This window comes from Poecilia latipinna, unplaced genomic scaffold, assembly GCF_001443285.1.
Source record: "Poecilia latipinna isolate Pla-1442-1.1 unplaced genomic scaffold, P_latipinna-1.0 Scaffold52, whole genome shotgun sequence".
NCBI classification, from domain to species: Eukaryota; Metazoa; Chordata; class Actinopteri; order Cyprinodontiformes; family Poeciliidae; genus Poecilia; species Poecilia latipinna.
The window spans coordinates 317,139-339,563 of NW_015112668.1; the positions used below are offsets into that span (position 1 = coordinate 317,139).

At 38.6% G+C, this 22,425-nt stretch overlaps 4 protein-coding genes across 19 annotated transcripts in view; all 4 read left to right on the plus strand.

Moving 5' to 3' along the window:
* The window catches only part of tcf3b (transcription factor 3b), a 38,145-nt gene extending 33,118 nt beyond the window's left edge, over positions 1-5,027 (plus strand). For 7 of the 8 annotated variants that reach the window (XM_015051766.1, XM_015051804.1, XM_015051757.1 and 4 more), the window contains 3 exons: positions 927-1,165; positions 1,255-1,406; positions 2,506-5,027. In XM_015051766.1, the coding sequence (XP_014907252.1) occupies positions 927-1,165; positions 1,255-1,400 (385 nt within the window). In that variant the 3' untranslated portion in view covers positions 1,401-1,406; positions 2,506-5,027. The remainder of the gene's footprint in view (positions 1-926; positions 1,166-1,254; positions 1,407-2,505) is intronic. The other variant, XM_015051795.1, reaches the window with a different exon arrangement.
* A 1,828-nt stretch (positions 5,028-6,855) lies between these two features.
* LOC106959361 (cytochrome b-c1 complex subunit 10-like) lies at positions 6,856-9,954 on the plus strand. The gene is made up of 3 exons (XM_015051903.1): positions 6,856-7,012; positions 8,355-8,490; positions 9,751-9,954. Exons 1-2 carry the CDS (start codon positions 6,951-6,953, stop codon positions 8,473-8,475), a joined length of 183 nt encoding a protein of 60 aa, XP_014907389.1. The 5' UTR covers positions 6,856-6,950; the 3' UTR covers positions 8,476-8,490; positions 9,751-9,954.
* A 216-nt stretch (positions 9,955-10,170) lies between these two features.
* On the plus strand, positions 10,171-20,056 carry mbd3b (methyl-CpG binding domain protein 3b). 9 transcript variants are annotated; one of them, XM_015051879.1, is made up of 8 exons: positions 10,171-10,313; positions 14,017-14,082; positions 14,635-14,794; positions 16,023-16,160; positions 16,348-16,438; positions 16,522-16,699; positions 17,048-17,200; positions 18,108-18,687. In XM_015051879.1, exons 1-7 carry the CDS (start codon positions 10,300-10,302, stop codon positions 17,193-17,195), a joined length of 795 nt encoding a protein of 264 aa, XP_014907365.1. In that variant the 5' UTR covers positions 10,171-10,299; the 3' UTR covers positions 17,196-17,200; positions 18,108-18,687. The 9 variants fall into 9 exon arrangements, with proteins under 9 accessions (XP_014907365.1, XP_014907361.1, XP_014907374.1 ...); XM_015051875.1 differs by having other exon boundaries at positions 10,172-10,313; positions 14,014-14,082; XM_015051849.1 differs by lacking the exon at positions 10,171-10,313 and adding an exon at positions 11,497-13,715 and having other exon boundaries at positions 14,014-14,082.
* Positions 20,057-20,078: 22 nt separating this feature from the next.
* Positions 20,079-22,425, plus strand: part of LOC106959272 (unconventional myosin-Va) — a 19,291-nt gene continuing 16,944 nt past the window's right edge. The window contains exons 1-5 of the mRNA XM_015051745.1: positions 20,079-20,161; positions 20,660-20,770; positions 20,867-21,035; positions 21,916-22,060; positions 22,206-22,362. Coding sequence (XP_014907231.1) covers positions 20,135-20,161; positions 20,660-20,770; positions 20,867-21,035; positions 21,916-22,060; positions 22,206-22,362 — 609 coding nt within the window. The 5' untranslated portion in view covers positions 20,079-20,134. The remainder of the gene's footprint in view (positions 20,162-20,659; positions 20,771-20,866; positions 21,036-21,915; positions 22,061-22,205; positions 22,363-22,425) is intronic.

Genomic DNA, 22,425 nt, shown 5'->3' on the forward strand with positions numbered 1-22,425 from the left:
TTTCCACTTTTTTTTTTTACAAAAATAATATAATTGTTAAAAAAAAAAAAAAAAAAAAAAAAAATTATACATCACAAAAACATATTAACATGGATTTTGTTTGTGACTATAGCTTATCAAAGTGGTCATCCTAACCTGGAAATGGTGCTTTTTGGATGGCTCCTTTATTTACAATGTTTTTTAATTATATATTTTTTTGTGATGCAACCAAATGATTCATAGATTTCCATCTAAGAAAATCTATGAATGTGCCTGATAGGAAACTGTTTATGGACTTCTCAATTATCATTGGAATAGCAATCAAACTCTTAAAATTGCTTATTAAAATTGCCCGTTCTGCATGTTTCCAATGGCGTTTTGATTATCTTTGATGTTCAAGCAGGGTAAGGACCAGTACCTGCTCTACTCTAAAAGGGCTTAAAAATTCTTCTTGTATAGTTTTACAGTATTTATTTTCTACATGTTGACTCAAACACACAATGAAGGGAACTTATGTTTCTCCCATCCTCTTCACCTTTACGTTTAACTTGCATGACCAAGAGCTTCTTGCCACAGCTTAATTGTTTGACAAAATATTATATTGGGTGGGAACTTGCTAGCTGAATACTGGCTCACTCAATCTAAAACACATAATATTTTCCATTTATATTTATATAATTACTTTCACAGGCATGCCTGAGTGCAATGTTGGGCATTTTCCAAAGGTTAGCAAAGGATAAAGTTATTTTATGTTTAGCAAATCCATTAATGTTTCTAATCATGTCTGTAACTAGCTAAACACTGTTAATTTCTTGCCAGTTACAATCAAATTGTCTTCTAGTATAACAGCAGAAGATAAAAATAAGATTTTAGCAGAATATTTCTGTTTGTGTGACACTCTTGTGTGGTGCATCAACAAGCATCACCACTCCGTTTGTATTTCTTAGCAGTCAGGACAACGAGGACGACGAGGACGTTCCCCCTGAGGTGAAGATGGAGCGGGAGAGGGAACGGCGAGTGGCCAACAACGCTCGGGAGCGTCTCAGAGTGCGGGACATCAACGAGGCTTTCAAGGAGCTCGGGAGGATGTGCCAGCTGCACCTCAGCCACGACAAACCTCAGACCAAACTCCTCATCCTCCATCAAGCGGTCAATGTCATCCTCAATTTAGAACAACAAGTCAGAGGTGAGTTCTTAGAAGCGACATGTTCATGAGCCGCCGGAGACTGGTTTAGTTGTTCATTGCGAGGCGCGTTTCTGCTTTCCCTTTGTCAGAGCGCAACCTTAATCCCAAGGCGGCGTGTTTAAAAAGACGCGAGGAGGAGAAGGTTTCCGGGGTGGTGGGGGAGGCACCCATGCAGCTCCCAGGAGGCCACCCAAGCATGGGAGGAGATGGACACAATCCAGTTGGCCACATGTAACTCCAGGTGGGTTTTCCCAAAAAAAAAAAAAAAAAAAAAAAGCTGGTTATCGTAAATGTTTGATCCTCTGTTGTATGCTTTGAATTTTCATAAGGATCAGAGTGCAGGAAGACACTTCATCTACACAAATCCATGAAATTATTCTGTTATCCTTGCTAACAAGTGTTCCAATAATATGCTTTTTTTTTTTTTAAATAACTGCCTTTGAACAATTCTTATAAACACCATTCTTAAATAGAACTGCAAAAGAAAATTACTGTCAAGCAGAAAATATGAGCTGCAGATGGTACAGATGTGCAGCAAATTTTGCTTTCGACTACAATTGCTTTATTTTTCTCTTTGCCAAACAGTAAATGTGACATGCTTAACCACAATCCTCTTCAGTGTGGAAGTTGTTACTGCAGGAAGAACACCTCATTTACTAATTTCTGTATCAAACGAGTTTTTAAAACTTAAGCTAAGGGTGTAAAAAGCATTTTAAAAAGGAAAAGGCTGCTACAATAGAGAGCTACACTTTGGAAGAAGGATCCATCTTCCACTGATCTTCAGTCTGTCCCTTTAGTGAAGGAAGAAATGTACCTGAAGCAGGAAGTGTGACAGTAATACAGAGTTGCTCTGTTCTGTTCTGTTGGATGAAACTTTTTTCTCCATGTGATGTAACATACTCAATCTGGGAATGTTTGCAGTCTCCTAGAAATTTCACCATTAAGATAAGTGTCTACATTCTGTAAGGAACACACACTAAGATGGATATTTATGGTAAATCTTGCTAAATGCTAGTTATTCTGAAAATTAAAACAAATGACCATTTTAAATGTCAGCTCCAAATTATCTTTGAAAATCTCTATTATATAGTGACGTGTGTCTCACATACAGCGTTACTTCTACCTCTGATATAAATGACATATATTTTCAATATGTTAGATTATTATAATGGAGCATAAACAGGTCTTTGTAAAACATCACTTAGGCAGCTGCAGCTTATCCAAAATGCTTATATGAATTGTGCTAAAAAATAAACTTGTTTTTGCTGAGGTTTTTTCTTTTTTTTTTATGTGTCTTTCCAGCTTTTTATAATGTGTTTGGATTTTTTATTGCTTTGCAGATCTGGTGTTTTCCTGGCTCTCAAAGGATGTGGCCTTAACAGATTTCTTCCACCCATTATTCTCAGTGTGTGTGTGTGCGTGTATATATGTGGACATGTCCGTGTATTGTCCGTTCGAGTTTCAAGATGCACATTGACACACTCGCATGCATACTGCCAAAACTGACACAATCTGTTTTTCGCACTCCCAGCCATGACTACAAGCTCAAATGTGAAGAACTTTTTTTTTTTTTTTTTTTTTAAGTTTTGGTTTGTTTTATACATGTAATATTTTTATTTTCCTTTTTTGGTTTCCAACACGATAATTGAACACCAGAGTACTTTTTGTCCTTTCAACACTTTGGGACTACACACACTGCCAAGAGGTGCTCTGGTGGAGGAATAAAAAGGAGACCTATACAAACACAAATTAAATCAAGGATTTGTGCCTAATTGTTACATGTTTTCTATTTGACATTAAGGCAAATTGCTTTACATGTGAGGAACATTTGTGAGGGATTGCTTATGTGTATGAGCAGTTATTTTTTTAAATGTATGTCATTCCCAGCGTGATGGTACAGTCTTACATATGTTATGTAACTCACAGCTGGAGTTGAACTGTCAAAATTCAGTGACTTTTCCTCGAGCGCGTGGAAAGTGGCGGAGAGTCGGCCCCCGATGTTTTTGACATTTCAAGTGCAGCTTACCTGAAAGATGGGAACGCCAACCAGACGTGGTCTCAGACCCTCCCTCCACCCCGCCGCCGCGAGGCATCTGGAGGCTTGGAATCAAAGACTTCTTCCTAGAAAGTTATTTGTCCAAGTGAAAGAGTCGGTCAACAAAACAAAACAACAAAAAAAAAACAGTTCTTCCGCTTTTGTTGACCAGGCGTTCTCGCGTTTCTCCAGCAAGCCCTTCGTCACGCATTCAGGTTTTTGTCCTGCTTTGTGTTGTAAAGCATACACGGACGAGACGAAGCACAGTTGTACAGATTTAGGCTTGACCTGCGTCACATTTCAGTCCCTGAAAGTCTTGTATTAAAGCCATCAAAATCATCTGTGAGCGACCAGCACCACTTTTTGTGCTGCTCCTTCCTCGACATGGTTTACTGACGGTGCCAGCGGACTCGAGTCTTTCCCAAACCCCCCCCACCCCCCTTTTATTCATGTACTTTAAAAGGCAAACAAATCCAGGAGGGATTTTTTTTCTTCTCTCAGTCGAAGCAGACGAGCCTTTTGTGTAATTCCTAAACGAGCATTCCCGCTGAATTACGAACCCTTCACCTTCCTCCCGACCGTCAGCGTGTTCTCCCCTTTCTTACTGAGAGAAGTGTGACCTGTAAATTCACTTCATACATTATTCTGTTTCATTTTTCAAAAGTAAATATATATAAAAATATATATTTTTTGTTAGTCTATACATTGTAGATTTTTTACATAAATGGCAATATTAGTTTGAAGTTTAGAGTGTATTGTAGATGAGCTGTATAAGGGGATATTTAACATTTAAATGATGTTCAAATTTTAATTTGAAATTAAACTGGGATGCCAGGAAAAGGATCGACAAGATGATCAATGAGCGTGTTTGTAAATCCTTTTATTGTCCCAGTTTTAGTTCAAAGGCACATCAATAACTACTAAGTTGAATGCCTTCTTTTCCATTTGGGCATATCTGGACAGAGTTTGTGCCACAGTCATGTGACAAAACATCAGAAGGGATTTCTTTTCTTTTTTTCTTGTCTCCAACAGTAATTATGCAACTGGTTTTTGAATGTAGCTACCATGCTAAATGTGGATTTGCCTTCATTTTCAAAGTTGTTTCTGGGTTTTGTTAGCACATTGTAATTTCTTTTCACTTTTTTTTTAAATGTCTGCCCTTAAACCAAGTAAGTCTGCGTCTAAAGGTAGATGTCTGGATTTGGGTGTAAGGTAATGGATATTATTGAGAACAAAACAGTGTTATTGTGATGTTATTCCCATGTCATGTTAATTATTTCTTTCTTTTTTTACCAACATGTAATCACAAGTGGGAGGTAGAACATTTTGTGTGTTTCATTTCTACAAAAAAAGGGAAAAAAAATATGAAGAAAAAGACATATACAAATCAATAGTGTGGCCTTTTCATTCTCAAGACTTAAGATGTCACGATGGGAGAGTGATGCCTTATCAGTGCCTGAACTTGTATTTTTTTTTCCATTTAAGACAGTTTTATGTTGTGTACCATATCATTTCATTTATCTTGGAGATTAAAGAGGTACTTGTTCATTCCCCTCCACCCCCATCCTCCCTTTTCTCCAAATGCTTTTTTTCAATTTTTGAGGAAGAAGTTTAAATGGTATAAAGAGATTTTCTTTCAGTGTACCTAGTTAAATAAATAAATGTTAAGCAGATCTTGTTTAGTTTTTCTTTTTCTCTGCTGTCTGTTCAACTGGATTACATTGTCCAACCTGCTGTTTTCATTAAGGTCACTGGTCCAGGTTAATAGGTACCCTGTAATTACAAAATTCACATGAAAAGGTTTAAAAAAAGAAAGGGAAAAAAAGACTGCATCATCCTCTGATCCATTATCTGCATAGACATGTTTCGGGTGTGTTGCTTCAATGTAGGGAGGGAGTTTTTGTTCCTGCATTAGCTGAATCATCTGAATAGGAGTATTTTATAACTTGTTTGCAGTGGCTTTCAATATGTGTAATCAGTAGTTATCATTGTTATCAGACCTGAGCTTAATTTTCAGTTTGTTTTCTTTTTGTGACTTTGACATTGAGATTTTTTTTATATATATATATCAGATAAATTTTCACAAAATCACTAGGTGTACTGGATATCTGAAATTTTTTCAAAGAAAAATGTCTAAATGTGGTTTATATTTGCCTCTAAATGACACGCCTAAATTTTGTAGTGGCACAAATTTCACTCATTTCTTCAGAAACTTGTAAAGTTTGGACTTCTCTCGACAATAGCAAATACTGATTTCATATCAAGCAAAACATTTTCAGGTTTTTAATGACATTATTTAGCTGAACTATAAAGGGACGCGACCAATGAGTGTTAAATACATTTACAGAGTTTGTAATTCTGGGTTGAGGACAGTGTTGACTTCTTTCTGACTCGATCACTCTTCTATTTACATACAAATAGATGAGATTTGTCCTGTATATAACATTAATGTAGCAATAAATGTGCCATTTTTAACAACAGATTATACCTTTTACAATGTCTGGCTTTTGAATATTGTATACATAAAAAAAAATAAAAGGAGTCTTTTTAATAAAAGAATTTATTGTAGTTCGGAAATTGAATTTGTTTTAATTGCCAATTAAATATATTTGGGAGAACTGTACAGATAAATCTCAAATTAGAACATAGTTAATTGATTTGAATAATATAAGTTACACTGCAATACATGTATTGCAGTGTAACATTTCAAGTATTTAATTATTAATTTTGATTAGTATAACTTTTTGTTTTGTTTATGGCTCTTGGAATGACTGACTATAATCTACACCTTGAGAATCTCCCCCATACTCTCAAATGGGGTTTACTTCACAATCCTTCCCAGGTTGTGGTTGTCCCTGATGCTTGTACACAGTTAGTTCTTTCTTCCACTCAGTTTTCCAGTAACGTGCTTGGGTACAGCCAGTTTCTTAATAAATGTACTGTTGTGGATTTTTCTAATTATAGAGGGATCGGTAGTATCTTTGTATTAAAGAAAATTAAATAAATTTCTGACAAAACCAGGTTTTATTGGCTACAAGCCATAATCAAAATTTACAGAAACATTTGAGCATCTTCAGTTTGAGTGGATTGACGTACTCCATCTAGAGTGGGGATTCTGCATGAAATATGACTCACAAGATAGCCCTGCAGAAGATGGTGAAGGAAGCTGAGAACGTCACTGAAATGCCCCAACCTTTTGTCTGTTTTAGAACTTCTGAAGGAACAGGACTGGAAATTGTTAGCCTCCTTACACCATCTTCATGAACTGTTTAAATTGCTGGCTTTTAAAGGAGAAACGGCACCACCAAACTGCAACATAGATTTCTGCCTTAAGCTGTAAAATTACTGAATAGCTATCTGGAGATTTGTTGTAACAGAAAATTGTGTATTTTATAGTATCTAGCTCTGTTCATGTATTTTGTTTTTTAATTTATAATTTTTAAGGGATTTTTGTTGTTGTTACACCAATCTTTAAGAAATGGGGTGTCGTTTTTTAATATGTCATTAAATATTTTACCCTCCCCCAAAAAAAGATGTTAATTGGATGATAGTTGGGAAGACATTAATTGTTTGGTGTCCACAATTGGTCCTGAGAGAAAACCTGATAAGATTTTTCTGAACGCTGTGTATTTGTTTTTGTGTTTTATAGACAGGCATTACAAGGGGCAGCTTGAAACGGGTCCTTCAAATCCATCACTTCAACGTTCGGCCGCTCTCATGTTGTGATTAGTTTTCGAGAAGAAAGTCAGAATGATTCAGAAAATACTAAATAAATTTGTTGGTGCCAAATATATCTCAATTCTGAGGACATGGTAAGTCACTATAACGCTATAACAGGCTGAATTTTGAAGATAATTATTGTCGTTTTTTTCGCGGTAGTTGACCCTGTATCCTATGTGACCCGTCTAACTCACTTTAGCTTAGCTTGGGTATGAATTAAACCTGCTTCATGGCGCAGTTAATTATTAACTTTTAAATCTATGAGGTATGTAGTTAGCCATATGAGGACTCTGGGTGATTCTACTCTCAAAGGCTTATTTTAAGTTAACTTAAAATAACTTATGCTAAGCTCATAAGTCTAAAATTGTCTATTTATTGTTCACTTGTTAGGTATAATAAAATTCCCATTTAAATCTGGTAGTTCTTTTTGTATAGTTGCTTGCTGCACTAGATATCTATTCAAAGAGCATTAAAAATGATTTTAGATTATGTAAAGATCATAGAAGCTACAATTGAGTTTCAAATCGGTCAGTAATTTTGTGCCAACTTAGTGAAAATATACAATAAAAATCTGTAAACATTAAGATAACGAACCCCTTTTTGGATTAAATAAGTATTATGGTAGATATAATACTATTACTCAGTAATACTAATCTAATGACAGCTTGAAATCATCACACAGAAACTGGAGCTCCAAATTTGTAAGATATTTTGCATAATGGATATTGGTAAAAAAAATAAATAAATAAATAAAATGCAGTATCACAACATGACAGAAGCTGCTCAACAGTTTTAACATCAGAATAAGTCCTGACCAAGTGTTGGTCCCTACATTTCTGGAGAGGCTTCATGTTCATGCCTTCAGATTAGCTCAAACATCGCTTAGTATATCATGGGCAAACATCTGCAACCAAGTCCATTGAGAAGAAGCACATTGCACCCTAGCTCAGTAGAGTGGAGTGATGCATTGTATCCCTCTGTCAACCCAGTGGACTATTCTGGTTTTGACTGGTTCCCAGAGAGCAACATTTGCTGGACTACGTTTTTAAGGGCTTTTTAAAATTCAGTAATCTGTGATCGGCCAGAATACTGCAATCGGTGCACCACCGATTTAATGACATCTATTTGACATCAAAATTCATTTACTCATTTTGCCAACAGAGTCACAGGTTTAAGTGTGTCTGGCAAAAGCAGATAATGTGTTTTTATTGAAAGCCACTATTTTTCAACTTTTAAAACATTTCTTTTAAACCTTTATTATGACACATAAGTCATTCCTTTTATAGAGTTCATTGTGCTGCAGCATGATCACAGTAAATTGCAGGTGGGCGAGGGACAGTCCTGCAACACAGGAGGTGGTGTTGATTCATGCGTTGTATTTTACAGTCAAATTTGACCTTTTTTAGAAGTCCTCGTGTTTTCCTCCATCTCTAGGGTACCAAATATGGTTGCCTGGGGAACAGTTGGCGGTGTGGCGGTCATTCACTTCACCGACTGGCGGTTAATTCTGGACTATGTGCCGTATGTTAACGGGAAGTTTAAGAAGAACGAATAAAGAGAGGTGTAGGATGTGAGTCTTTTGTCCTTGTATTCAACACAGTTTGTTTCTCCTTATGAATTACCTGTGAATTTCAAGCATAGTGTTTATAAGTTTTAATCCAGTCTGGCAGCTCTTGATGGACGCAGGGCATGCTGGGTAAATTAACACAAGCTTCTGTGTTAATTTAATATTGCCGCAACTTTGCTAACATCTGTCACATGAAGTTTTAATTTAGTTAAATTTAAAACTTTGGAAATGTCCACACCTCCACCAAGCCGAAGGTCCAGACCCCTTTGTGCAAAGCAAGCGTAGAAGAAGAGGAGTCTATATTTACATAAAATTATAAAACTCTATTATGAGAATTAATTATTTTTTATTTCAAACAGAAAATAAATAATTTCTGCTGCAGTTGATTATTACAATCAAACAGTTGGGGTATTTTCTATAGACCTAACCAAAAATAGGATGGACAGAAAATGTATTAGTGGTTTTCAAGTGCTACTGTGCTGAATATTATCCCACTCGGTCTTTGTTGTAAGGAAAAATATGTAGGAGCCTTGTTACCAACTGTGCACAGCAACAGGTGGGAGAGGGACAGTCCTGCACTCTTTCATGCGTCACACAGCAGGAGAAAACTCTCCAGCACTTTTCTTTCTGGTATCAAATCAGAGAAATTTTTATTTAAAAAAAAAAAAAAAAAAGGCAGTTTTGAAACAGCAACTTTTTGAAAAACCTTGAGATGGCCTGGCCAACACCTACATAAAATCTTTATATTTTTTTGCTTTAAGCTGTTTAGTTTTATTTTTCGAAATTACGAAACACATGCAATAAATCACTTTGACATTTATTTTATTTTGAATATGCTTTCTGTGCTTTAGTTCTTTCTGTCTACTTATCATTTAGACACCTCTGGTCTTTGTTTCCTTTTTTAAAAATAATGGCTGTATAGGTGGAATAGTTTTATAAATATACTAATGTCTGAAATTATCAGCTTCATAATCATGTTTTCCTGAGTTGGATAGTGCAGTGCTTTTGACCCAATCAACAGATGTGCGTTTTACTTGATAAGCCAGGAGTGACCAAAGTTGGTCCGGCATCCTGCATGTTTTAGTTCTCTCCCTGGTGGTAGAAACAACCTTCTCAGGATGTCAGTGTTCTTCTTAAGCCATCCAATGAGCCATCATTGGATCCAGGTGCGTTAAACCAGGGAGAGAACTAAAACATGCAGGATGCCGGCCCTGGAGGACCGACTCTGGGCACCACTGCAATAAGCCTTGTATCTGCTTACAGGACCAGGACTCTGGGCACATGGCTGGACTTCTCTAGCAGCAAGTTTAAGTAGGATGGCTTGTCTCTGCAGGCTATACATGATGCACTCTGTAAAAATGCTTCTTTTTGATCCATTGTTGTAAGATGTGAATAAATTATTAATTTATCCTAATGTTTCCAAGATGTCTTGTAACTTTCAACTATTAAAAGGGTTTTGCTTAAAAATTTTGTCCTTTTTTTTAAATCATTGTGACAAAAATCTTCCATATTTAAACATCCTAGGTGCATTTAGGGAACTTTAAAAACTACAGAAAACAGTGTAGTGAACTTAAGGAGGGGGGAAAAAATACACCTGTAGCTTTCAACGCATGTTAAAATGTGTACAGAATAAAAGACAATAGCTGGAGTGTTACTGCTGGAGGACCAGACATTGAGCCTAGACGCACACTGCGATATTTGCGTGGATAATGTCTTTCATTTTTAACATCGGAGGGGGGAGGGGACTGAAAGAGGAGAGGGGAGAAGGGATTTAACACAGCAAGAGGCTGAAAGCGTGATAGTGTCCTCAAGATGGATAAAAACGAGTAAGTACACCGGCTAAACAATTAACAAAACGCCAGCAAGGGAGTTAGTTGCTGTAATTCTTATGTTTGGTGCCATTTTTAATATAGACATGGAAAGTATGTTTATCATCGATTAAGCAAACGCTGCGGTCTCGCTCTCTGCTAACAGCAGTCCGGTGGGGTCTCCTGAATCTCTGTCGCTCTCGTTTTTTTCCATTTAAACCACTGTTGCATGATTAAATGTTTCGTTTAAGCACATCGATATGTGTAGTGCATTGAAATGTGTTTTCAACGTAAGGAGTTAACCGTATAAAATACATGCAAGTATTTCTGGGTCGGTTTTAAAACGCGTTTACACAGAATCTCTAAGAACGTGACATGTATTTTACATTATTCGCCTTCATTTCACTGGATCTACTTTGTTCATTGAAATGAAAAAAGCCGGCTCCAAGTCTGAAGGGCAACCGTTTTCCTTTGCCGGGTGAAGGGCCCCCCCCCCCCTTTTTTTTTTTTTTGTCGTGTAACTTACGTAGAACTTGCGCATTTAAATTCACAATGCAGTGCAATTTATGAGTATATTTTTTATCACTGTTGCGGTAATGGAGGCTGTCATTGCTGCTTCGGGATTGCTCTACTTTCTGTTGTCACGTTTATGTTCTCCATACGTTAATGGAGATGTTATGATAGCTGCAAGCGTTCAAACAGAACAAAAAGCTGGACTTCCTTTACGTGTCAAAATAAAAGATAAAAGTTTGCTCGACAAATGAAATTTATAAACAGTTACGACTTGTGTATTTGTTAAGTTTATTTGTTGCTTATGGTTTAAGTCAGTGTTTTTCAACCACTGTGCCGCGGCACACTAGTGTACCGTGAGTGATCGTCAGGTGTGCCGTGGAAATTATCCAATTTCACCTACCGTATTTCCGGACTATAAGCTGCTACTTTTTTCCTACACTTTTAAACATGCAGCTTTTCTGTGGATTTTTCTTCAACCACCAGGGGGCTCTTTAGCAGGGAGTGAGTCATTGGAAGTCAAAATTGGAAATCAAAGAAGAACGCGCTAATTTTCATTTAAAAGAAGCACATGCTAACAGCAGGCACGACGGAGAAACGTTTTCAAACTCATATGATGCAGCTTCTAAGTTGAGGAGTATCGATCTGGCAGTACAGGAGGGAAATAAAGCCGCTGCACGTAAACTCGGCGAGAACAAAACCGGATTTGGAGACGGAGCACTGCGTCCTTAATATATCCATCAGTTATTAGGACGCAGGTCTCTGCTGGGTCCTTATGGGAAACTGAGAGCGGCAGAGATACCAGCGGCCTGTAGCCCGGTGCGGCTGATATATGCAAGTTTCCAGGAGGGGAGAGGTGGATTAAAAAAAACTTGAAGGTACGGTTTATAGTATGGTGCGCTCATAGTCCGGAAAATACGGTAATTGGTCTTAAAAGATTTTTTTTGAAAACGAATTATCTGCAAATAATCCCATCTTTGAGTGTCTGCAGTAGTAGTGACTAGTGGCGTAGTCATGTAATTTTATTATCACTAGATGGCAGTAGGTACAGAGCATTTTACATTAAAACAAGAGAATTAGTGACGCATGACTGTTACTAGAATATGGCAAAAAAATATGGCAAACCTTCTAATAAGCCTACTATTTCTATTAAATATTCTAACAAATATATTATTCAGTCATTTCTGGATGAATCGATTTTTCTGATTAATTGTAAATTGTGATATTTCTAAACAGTGCTGCTATCTCGCCAGATCCCTCTTGAAAAAGAGATTATAGATCTCGGCTAGGTTTAATCTGGCTTTAGATGTCTATGGTATGGTCTATGGACGTCTATGTGCAAGTTGAATAGATGAATTAAAAAATCACTCTACCACTGTAAATTCATGAGCGCTTTCAGAAAGATAAATGTATGAAGAATTCATAGAAGATTAGTAAGAGCTAAATCGGGTATTGGAAAAAGTATCTGCCCAGTTTTTTTTTGGTCACTTGGTTAATATTTTGTTCCAATTACTGCCTAACATGAGATTATTACTCAAGTTAAAGACAGATTTTTTTGTCTTAATTTTTTTTGTGAGCTCATGCTACTGTAAAACATTGCATATTTATGGGTTGCCATTTGACTGGCTGGGAATAGAAATGTGGGAGGGGAAAAAGCATGGGGTGGGAGAAAGATGAGAATTAGAATAATCCCATGTCTTGTTAGCTGTCTTGTTAAATAACACCCATGGTGACAATCTTAAAATAATATTAATAATAATGACAAGAAAACTATTGAATCTGGCATGTAGTTATTAAATTAGAATTGAGTACTGAACTTAAGGATTGCTTTTCTGTTATTCGATTTATGAAATTGTAAAAAGTAAAAAATAATGACTTTTGGAATAATGTCTGTTATTTGAGATAAACTAACAGGGTGGCTGTTCTGCTAATGTGTAGGGATGGCAATGGGTATCTTTCTGTCATTAAAATTTGAGGGACAGCTTAATTATATGTATTATTGTTATTGCTCCTTTCTACTCATCAAATTTTATTTTATTTTATTTTTTTACATTTTTTAAAATTAAATCAGGAAGAATAAAACTTTGTATGAATTAGTCCAAAATGGCAAACAATGGTATTATATTAGGCTGTGGCCACAATTTTATTTTTCTCTCATGCCACCAGAGGGGCTCCGTAGGAAACAAATTATTAAATGTTGATTTTTGTATTTACTAATTTGTTATAAGTCCATATGTTTAATTGTTTTTGTAGTTTCTAAACATCTGACCTAATTTCACTTTAGGCATTTCTAATGCCATTTAAACAAGGAAGTAATGAACACAAAATATCAGAATTATTAACGTGACAATTTTTATGTTGTCATATTAAAATGTTGATAGACTAAACGAATTACTGCGATTGGTGCTTCGTGACCTATATTGAGAACTCAACATAAATTTTTTGGATTTTTTTTTTTTTTTTTTTTTTTTCCAGAAGCTTTTCTTTTGAAGTCTTAAACCTGAAGCGTCCGGTCTCGCTCCGCGCTGCTCCGTTTTTCCTGTGCGGATGTAGTTCCAACGGTGACACGCAGGTGGTGATGGGGCCGATGTCCGCGCGGAGCGATCTCCGCAGCTACAAAGAGACGATATGCTTTTAGCCGGGAAATCCCATTACAGGGGGTACACGCTTTAAAATGGTTGAAACAAAAGCGTGAGAAGCTCCAGACCAGCCTTTCAGATTGCAGCGACACGTTTTTCCAAAATCCGACCTGGCTGTTTGCCGTAACTTTTAGCGGATTCACTGGCCAGCCGCGGGGGAAATGGAGAAGAAAAGGTGGGATTGCTCTGCTCTCCCCAAAGGCTGGAAAATGGAAGAAGTGACCAGAAAGTCGGGTTTGTCAGCTGGGAAAAGCGATGTCTATTATTTTAGGTACTAAACGACTGATAACTTGAAGTACACCACAGTTGCACCATACACCGAGATTGCGGACGGAAGCAGACAGGAAAATGAGCAGGGTGGTCGGTAAAGAAAAAAAAAAAAAAGTTTTGAAGGAAAAGGGGAGGGAGTTGTCTGTTTTTGTGGGAGGACAAGCAGGCCACCTCCTCCCAGAAGGGGTTCTTTCAGCCGTACAGGCCCGCCTGGGCCTCAATGGTCAACAAAAGTCAGTGTGATCTCCGTTAATAATTCTCTCTGTGTCCCATTGAAGTCAAGATTTGTTCTCATTTAGCAGAGGAGAAGAGCAAGATGAGGAACAGAGGCAAGACAGGGGGGAGGCGGGTCGGTTGTATAGCTTGTGGTAGGCTGACTGTACAAATCATAACAGTTGACGGTTCTGTGTCATGTAAGATGCATTTGCATGAAATACTAGCACGAATCCACCCACCGTGTTTCTTTGTTGTTCATTGATCAGGCTTAGAGATACTGATGCTCCTTTTAGGTACAGCTCTGCCATGTCTCCATTGTAAACACTAGGTGTTAGTTTTGCCATCTTTACTTTGTGTTCATTCATATCTGGTGGTACTTTTGTAACATTGTTCTGAATAATTGTTTTGTCATAATCATTTCTGACTAGTTTTACTAAAATTCTGTTGCTCTTCATTAGACAAAAGAACTTAATTTTGATTTTTTTTTTTCATAAAAAAATACATTCATTTCTGTGATTTCAGCATCATTGCTCGTCTAGATGTGTAAAAATGCTTTTGTTGCACGTTGTTGTGGTTCTATGTGTGGATGTGATGTCTGAATATCAGTCTTAGTATAAGTATAATAATAGTATAATAAGCCTGTGTCTTTTTCTTTTCTTTTCTGGAGCAACAGTTTGTACTAATACGGTCATATTTCTCATCAGTCCATCTGGGAAGAAGTTTAGGAGCAAGCCTCAGCTGGCCCGTTACCTCGGTAACCAGATGGACCTCAGCTCCTTTGATTTTCGCACGGGGAAGATGCTGATGAGCAAACTGAACAAGAACCGCCAGAGACTGCGTTACGACAACAACAACCAGAACAAGGTGAGGCGATTTTAAAATTTAGAAATATACATACATGCTCAGATGCACACACACACACACACACACCCCACTGATTTATAGATGAATGTCTCTTAGCAAGTTGCAAAGACAAAAACCACACCGAGCTTATGGGATAGTTCTGGCTTGATATTTGACCCATCTTCCTAGCAAACACTTCGCTGTAAAGCATTTATAATTCATGTATAATTCATATATAATTCAGGACAGGGCTTCCCAAAATCTTTGCAGGAGCCATCCTTTTTCTTTTCTTAGACCAATGTTGATGTGTTTGGCAGCAGTGTCCTGTCTACTTGAGATTAGGTTTAAAAATCTGGAGGGTATATCTATTTATTTTTTGGTTTTCTTCAGCAAATTATCCCTATAGCATGATGCTGCCACCACAACGCTCAGCAGTATTCTTACATTTCAAAGCATTGCCTTGACTTTTCCAAACATTCTTCTCATCGTGGCCAAAAAGTTCAATCTTTTTTTTCACCTGACCATAAAACTTTTACTTTTGCGGGAATTTGGCTTGTTCTCTGATCCGTTTTAATCCATATTCTTTTTTTATTTCTTTTTTTGTCTGGGTCAGATGGTTGAAACTTAGACATATTTCAGTGTTCAGATAAATGTAGGACTGATAAATGATCCCAAACACACATCCAAACTGGTTAATTAATAGGCAAAGGAGGTGCAACAAGCTTTTTTCTCTTAACAAAATATGTGAATATTTCATTGTGTTGATATTTGACACAACAGTTTTGTGTTTTTTAAGGACCCTCTTCATATCACAATTATACCGATGGGATCGTAAGCCAGGCGGTTTTGAGTGTTTGTTCACACGCAGCCTGAGAATGGCTCTCCTGTGTTCAGACCCATTACATGCAAAGTATAAGCAAGTTGAGACACAATGATGCAACCGTAATGCAACACTCTTCCTCAAATGTCGCTCAGAAAAGTTTTTTCATGCAAATTAGTTCTGCTTGATCTCAAAGCGGTGTGTTTGCTTTTAAGTGGACTGTTGTCAGAGTAAATACGACGTGTGATCAAGTTTCATCCCCTTTTTTTTTTTTTACCGAGCTGCAAAACAAACAGGACATTATTGCAGCTAAACCTTTGTTCCCAAACTGATTGTTTTCCTCTCAGATTTTTGTTGCATTATTTACAGAGTCCAAATCAGCCTTGATCAATAATTCTTCCTCTATTCGCTGCTCCTCTCATTTCCCAGGGCAAACCTGACTTAAACACATCGCTGCCGGTAAGACAGACGGCCTCCATTTTCAAGCAGCCTGTTACAAAGGTTACCAACCATCCCAACAACAAAGTGAAGACGGATCCTCAGAAAGCCGTCGATCAGCCCCGACAGGTGAACAGCCCCCGGTTACTATCACAAGCGTCTCGCTGCTTTGCAAACCAGAAAGACTGGTTTCACACACACACACACCATGATGTGACGTATTAGGTGTCTAAATGGGTTAAAGTTTACTTTTGAATTTCCTGTATTGTGAGTTTACATCTGGGAACAACATTTTTTTTTTTTTTTTCTCCCCCAGCTTTTCTGGGAGAAAAAGCTCAGTGGTCTTAACGCGTATGACATCGCAGAGGAGCTGGTGAAGACGATGGAGCTGCCTAAAGGCCTGCAGGGTAAAACCGCTCGATCCGTTAGCCAGAGCGATGACGTCTCTGGAGAAAGTCGCCCTGAAAATGTCTCGACGACTCTCCTGCAGGTGTCGGGCCGGGCTGCACGGACAAAACGCTCCTGTCGGCCATAGCGAGCGCCCTGCACACGAGCGCCGCTCCGATCACGGGCCAGCTGTCTGCGGCGGTGGAGAAGAACCCAGGCGTGTGGCTGAACACCGGCCAGCCGCTCTGCAAGGCGTTTATAGTCACAGACGAGGACATCCGGTGGGTTGTTGGTACCAAAACGATCACTCCATTAATTACTGCAATTGTGTTTCAAACAAAACAGTCGGATCTGAAATTACTTCCTGGTGAAACGTTTGGATTGGTCGGTTTCAGAGACATGCAGTTAAAAAAAGGGGAAATATCCGCTGGACTCTGGGAACAATGCTGCTTGTTTTACATCTGACTTCCATTTAATATGTTATGCTCGCAATCCAGCCAAGCTTGCTGTAACCTGATTGCTTGTTAGCAGTACCCGCAGCGACCACCGGGTCTGTGCAGAATCCGCAGCATCTGCTCCGAGCTCCAACTGTCGCCTCCTAACGACTTCCTGTTGCGCTTGTGTTGCAGGAAACAGGAGGAGCTGGTGTACAGCGTCAGGAAGAGGCTGGAGGAGGCGCTGATGGCCGACATGCTGGCCCACGTCGAGGAGGCCGCCAGCGAGGGGGAGCCCCCGAAGGACGAGGGCAACGGCAGCGAAGACATGGAGACCGTATAGCACAGGTAGCAGAGGCGCTGACGAAGGCCCCAAAGGGGACCTGTGCCTTTAAATTCATTCATACGCCTTTAGGTTTTTGCAAGAGCAGAATTATCTGATACAGCAACTCAAAGTAGTTCACAATTGGGGAAATGGAAAAAAAAAAATTTTTCATTTTTACAATTATGTTTATTTTTTAACCAAAAAAAATCTGAAAAGTGTGGCATGTATTTATTTATTTTTTATTATTTAGCCCATTTTTACTGAGTGCAACCAGTTAGTTTCAGAATTCGTTTAATTAGTTAATTATAATTACCTTTTTCACAGTGTCATAATTTGAGATGCTGAATTTTGGGTTTCTCTTACCTGCATCAAAATTACAAAAGAGGTTTGGAACTAATCACTACGTTTGATTCTACATAACACATGAGATAACCGGCAAGAAATGCTGAACTTTTATGCAATATGAATTTTTTTATTTATTTTTTTTAGATGTGCCTGTAAGTACTTCTGACCCGAGATCATCCCGCCCGTTCATACCATGTAACAGTGGTGGCAGCATCATGCTGTGGAGACGCTTGTCCTCTGCTGGGAAGCCGATCAGAGTTGATCTAAATATAGGACAATCTTGGAAGATAATCCTTTTTCTTTTTTTTTTTTTCATAAAAATTTGTCTTGAATACATGTCACCTTTTTACAGAACGTTTTTTTTTTTTTTTTTTTTTAAAGTTGAAAACCATGTATCGTTTCAAATTTTGGACTATTTTGAGTCGATATTTTACATAAATCCTAATAAAACGCTCTGAAACCTTTGCGTCCGTTAACTTCAGGTTCATGTCTAGAATAAGTGGAAGAATCAGATTCTACTCGGTCGACTGGAGTCCAGACGAAAGAAACGCTTCCTAACTCTCTGGTGATTGTTTCTCCCGGCAGGTTTGCTGTGAAGACCGATTGGACTCATTCACCTCCGCCCCCCTCATCGTAAACACGAGTGTTAACCGTAGGATTTATATTCCAGTGCGGCGCTGAAGAACTGTCCTTTAGTGTCCAGTCTAGGCGTCCACTCACTCCAGAAGACCCTCGGCCGGCCGTTTTATTACCACCCGTGATCGTCTCCAAGTGGGCCTCCGTGACTGTATTTTAGAGCGCAGATGATTTTTAATTAGTAAAGCAGACAACTATGAATGACTTAAATATTCAATATAATTTCCTTACAATGTGTCAAAGATGAGTGTTTAGTGTTAAATGTATTTTTTACTAAAATGTCTCGGATGGATTTGTGGGTTTTTTTATTTTTATTTTTTTTGCGACAATCATGTCAGATCCAAATGGTTCAGGTCAGCAGACAGCCGGCGTGTTTGCCCCCCCGTTTATTTCGGGCACCTTTTGAGGCGAATGTTTTTTGTACTGTACTGCATCTGTTTTTGGAAATTTAAAGTGAACTGTCTCAGCTCATCTTGTCATATTTTGTATTTAAATGTCTTGTTGAAATCATGCTCAGTGTTGGTTAGAGAAAAGGGGTGTGTGTCTTTAATTTTTTTTTTTTTTTTTTTAGCTTTCAGAGCATTTGGGGGTTTGGTTTTGCTTTTTTTTTTCATCACTAATCTCGGTGCTTAGAAACGTTTAAGAGTGCTTTTGTACATTTTGGTTCTGCTTTTTTTTTTTTTTTTTTTTTTTTTTTTTTTTGGTGTGTCATCACACACTCGCCGCCTCTTTTAAAAATTCATGCACAAAACCGGCGACGACAGATGGGGTGGTTTTTAATCCATCACTTTCCAAGGAGAAAGGGTTTTACAGTTTCTGTGCTGGCTCACAACATCCAGCTGAAATCGTGAAGTGCTCCACCCAACCTGAGCGGGCTGATTGCTGAAATGTGTAAAATAAATAAAAAATTGTCACTATGGAACCAAACCTCTGCATTTTGTTCTTATGCACATTTTACATAGAGTACAGCACAAATGCTTGGGGAGTTAATTGGGACTAATTGTGAAATGCCAACAGAAAGTAGTGCATAATTGTGCTGTTTTTACATAATAAAAATCTGAAAAGTGTGTCAGGCATTTTCTAATTTTTTTTTTTTTTTTTACCTTCAGAAATTATTTTGCTTCAGTCACTTTATAAACTCAAACTAATATTGCGTTCCTCTCTTCTGCAGTTTTAAAGACAACATGTATTCTGGATTTTTATTTTTTTATTTTTTTGGTCTGGGCTTTGACTGGGCCATTCTAAGGTATAATTTGATTAGTCACGGAGAGCTACTTCTCTTCAAAGTTTCGACGAGTCTCTTCTGTTACACACCTGACGTGGAATAACATGTTGATGAGGGAACTCATCCATTTGATTCAGGTGTGTTGGATAAGGGACAGGCCTGCAACTCCAGCCCCTGAATGACACTGACCTGCAAGTTTTGGACGAATCCCTGCTTCAACACACCTGAATCAAATAATTGGTTAATGACAAACCTTTGCGAAAATCTTGCTGACGTGGGACTTTTGAAGACAAGTTGTCTTTATTGTTTTTGGTGGCCTTTAGAGTAAAATCAGCTACATAGAAATCAATGGCAAAGGTTATTTATTATATTGATTAAAATAATAAAAAAAAATGTTTAGCCCATCTCCTAAAATCCCAATGTGACGAAATGTGGAAAAAGTTAAGTTGGTATGAATATCAGTCAAGGACCTTGTAGATGTTGTCCTCAGTATAGCAAATAGGTGCCACGGAGAGGGGGGAGAAAAATACTCAGAGCTGCTGCTCCTGAGTGTGATTTATCAATCTTTGCTCATCCATTTGCTGCAGATTAACAGTTAACCCGCTCGCCTCTTTATGTGAGTGTGAACAAAGTGCAAAACTGCCGTCAGCTGGACAGAGGCAGAGGACACCGGCCGCTCCTCGGGCAGGAACATGCAGACCGGGCTGAGGTTTCACATCAAGTCTCTTCACAGCTTGGAAAGGATAAAAACATGGCAACTCTGGATCTATACACAAAGGTGAGCTGGAATATATAAACATATATAAATGTAAATATTTATATCAGGCACCCAGTTTAATTTTAATTTAGGCCCTCAGATGACGGGGTTGGTAGGATCGTTGTTCTTAAAGCTGTTCATTACGTGACTGATTTCAAATTACTCGGATAAATATCTGCAGAGTTTAAATCCATCTGTTGGAGCAAATGAATAAATGAATATGTTGCCGGTGAAAAACAGTTACGGATACGGGCAGTTCAGAGAGAGGATGACCAGTGTTAATTTTTAACACAGTTTAAGAGCTTTTTGTGCTGATGGGGGTCAAATGAGCAGCCTGGGTGGGGTGAGGAAATGTGACGGCATAATTTAACAGTTTAATTTAGAAAAAAATAAAATAAAATAAATCCTGATTATAAAGATGTTTTCTCAACTGATGTTCGGATTGGCTTTCCTGCAGAATGCGTTTGCTTTTTTTTATAAGCGGTTCTGTAGTTACACGCCTGTCTGTCGCTTCGTCAGGGGGCAGGTGTGTGGGTGCCTGACCCAGAAGCAGTTTGGGTCTCAGCCACTCTCCTGAGGGACTACAAACCCGGAGACGAACAGCTTTTGCTGCAACTCCAGAATGGAAACGTGAGCCGGTTTCCCTTATGAAAACTAAGTTTGTCGCTAAATACAAATTGATTTTTGCAGCACTGATGACCTCTAACTCAATTTACTCTTGGTTAGGAGGTCCATTACTCTGTGGACTCCCCGTCCGATCTCCCCCCGCTGGGTAATCCCGACATCCTGGAGGGGGAAAACGACCTGACTGCTCTCAGCTTCCTGCACGAGCCTGCTGTGCTGCACAACCTCCGGGTCCGCTTCCTGGACTACAGCAGCATCTACACCTACTGCGGTGAGACTGAAGCACGACCAGAAGGCGGCAGAAACATTTCGGGGAATGTTATGTTTGGTAGATGAAATCTAACAGGGCTGGAAGAAGATCGAAGTACTTTTGGACGGTAATAAAAAAATAAATAAAAAAAACCCAGCGGCCTGCTCCTGGGTGCTTCTGTTTGTGTTGTTACAGCCCCGTAATAACGTCTCCAAATCATAAACTCAAAGGTTAAGACTCGGAGGGAACTCCCACATCCTCACAGTTTGTAAAACTTTTAGAAGATGTAGTTAGACTGAGGATCCTGAGAAAGGTGACGTGGGGGGAATATTCATTTAAAATGTTTGTGGAGTTAAAATTTGTATCATTTGATCCGTTTCTCACGGGCAGAAGAGATAAAGTGGTCACATGTTTCACTATACTTTGCTGGGATTTTATGTCGCATCAGGCTGACTCAGATGTATGGTGTATATCTGAGAACAACAACTCATAAGTCTTGCCACGTGTTCTAAGTTGTATTTAGGTCTGGACTTTGACTAGGCCGTTGTAACGCATTGCATTCGGTGTGGCGAAAAAATGTAGAACAACTTACCATTTTTCTTCCACTTCACTTTTCTGCACTAATTTGCATTCATCTTCGTCTTTGCATTACGGTAAATTACATTAAGAGTTGTTGTTTGTGAAATTATAAAATGTTAGTTTAATGGGTATGAAAGAACCTCTGATTTACATGGATATGATCACAACTAGAATCAAATTAAGTTTTACGGTTAAGCTAAAGATCTTGAACAAGTGTTTAAGCTTTGCTTTCCCTTTTTAACTAAAAACTGACTTCATGAATCCGCCTCTTTTACAGTTTGCTCGGTGCTTTGAAGGTTTCCTTCTCTGTCTGTCCCTGCAGGTATTGTGTTGGTAGCCATAAATCCCTACGATCAGCTGTCCATATATGGCGAGGAGGTAATAGACGCTTACAGCGGTCAGGACATGGGTGACATGGAGCCTCACATCTTCTCTGTGGCCGAGGACGCCTACCGCACCATGACCAGGTGAGAGGTCAAGGAAATGAAGACGCGTTCAGTTGTTGCGACGGCTCTTAATCTTTAGAGATTCAGAGTGTGTTTATGATTTTTGTTTGTTGAAGCACTTTGTCTTGAAATGTGCAATGTAAATACTTTTTTTTTTTATTCTCAGGGAAGAGAGGAATCAGTCCATCATCATCAGTGGGGAGTCTGGCTCTGGAAAAACGGTTTCAGCCAAATTCACCATGCGATATTTTGCTGTGGTCGGAGGAGCAGCTCAACAGACCAGCGTGGAGGAGAGGGTGCTGGCTTCAAACCCCATCATGGAGGTAAATGGAGGGGTGGAGGTGGGGGAACGGTTTCACCTTCAGGTAAGTTGGCTTGTTTTTTTT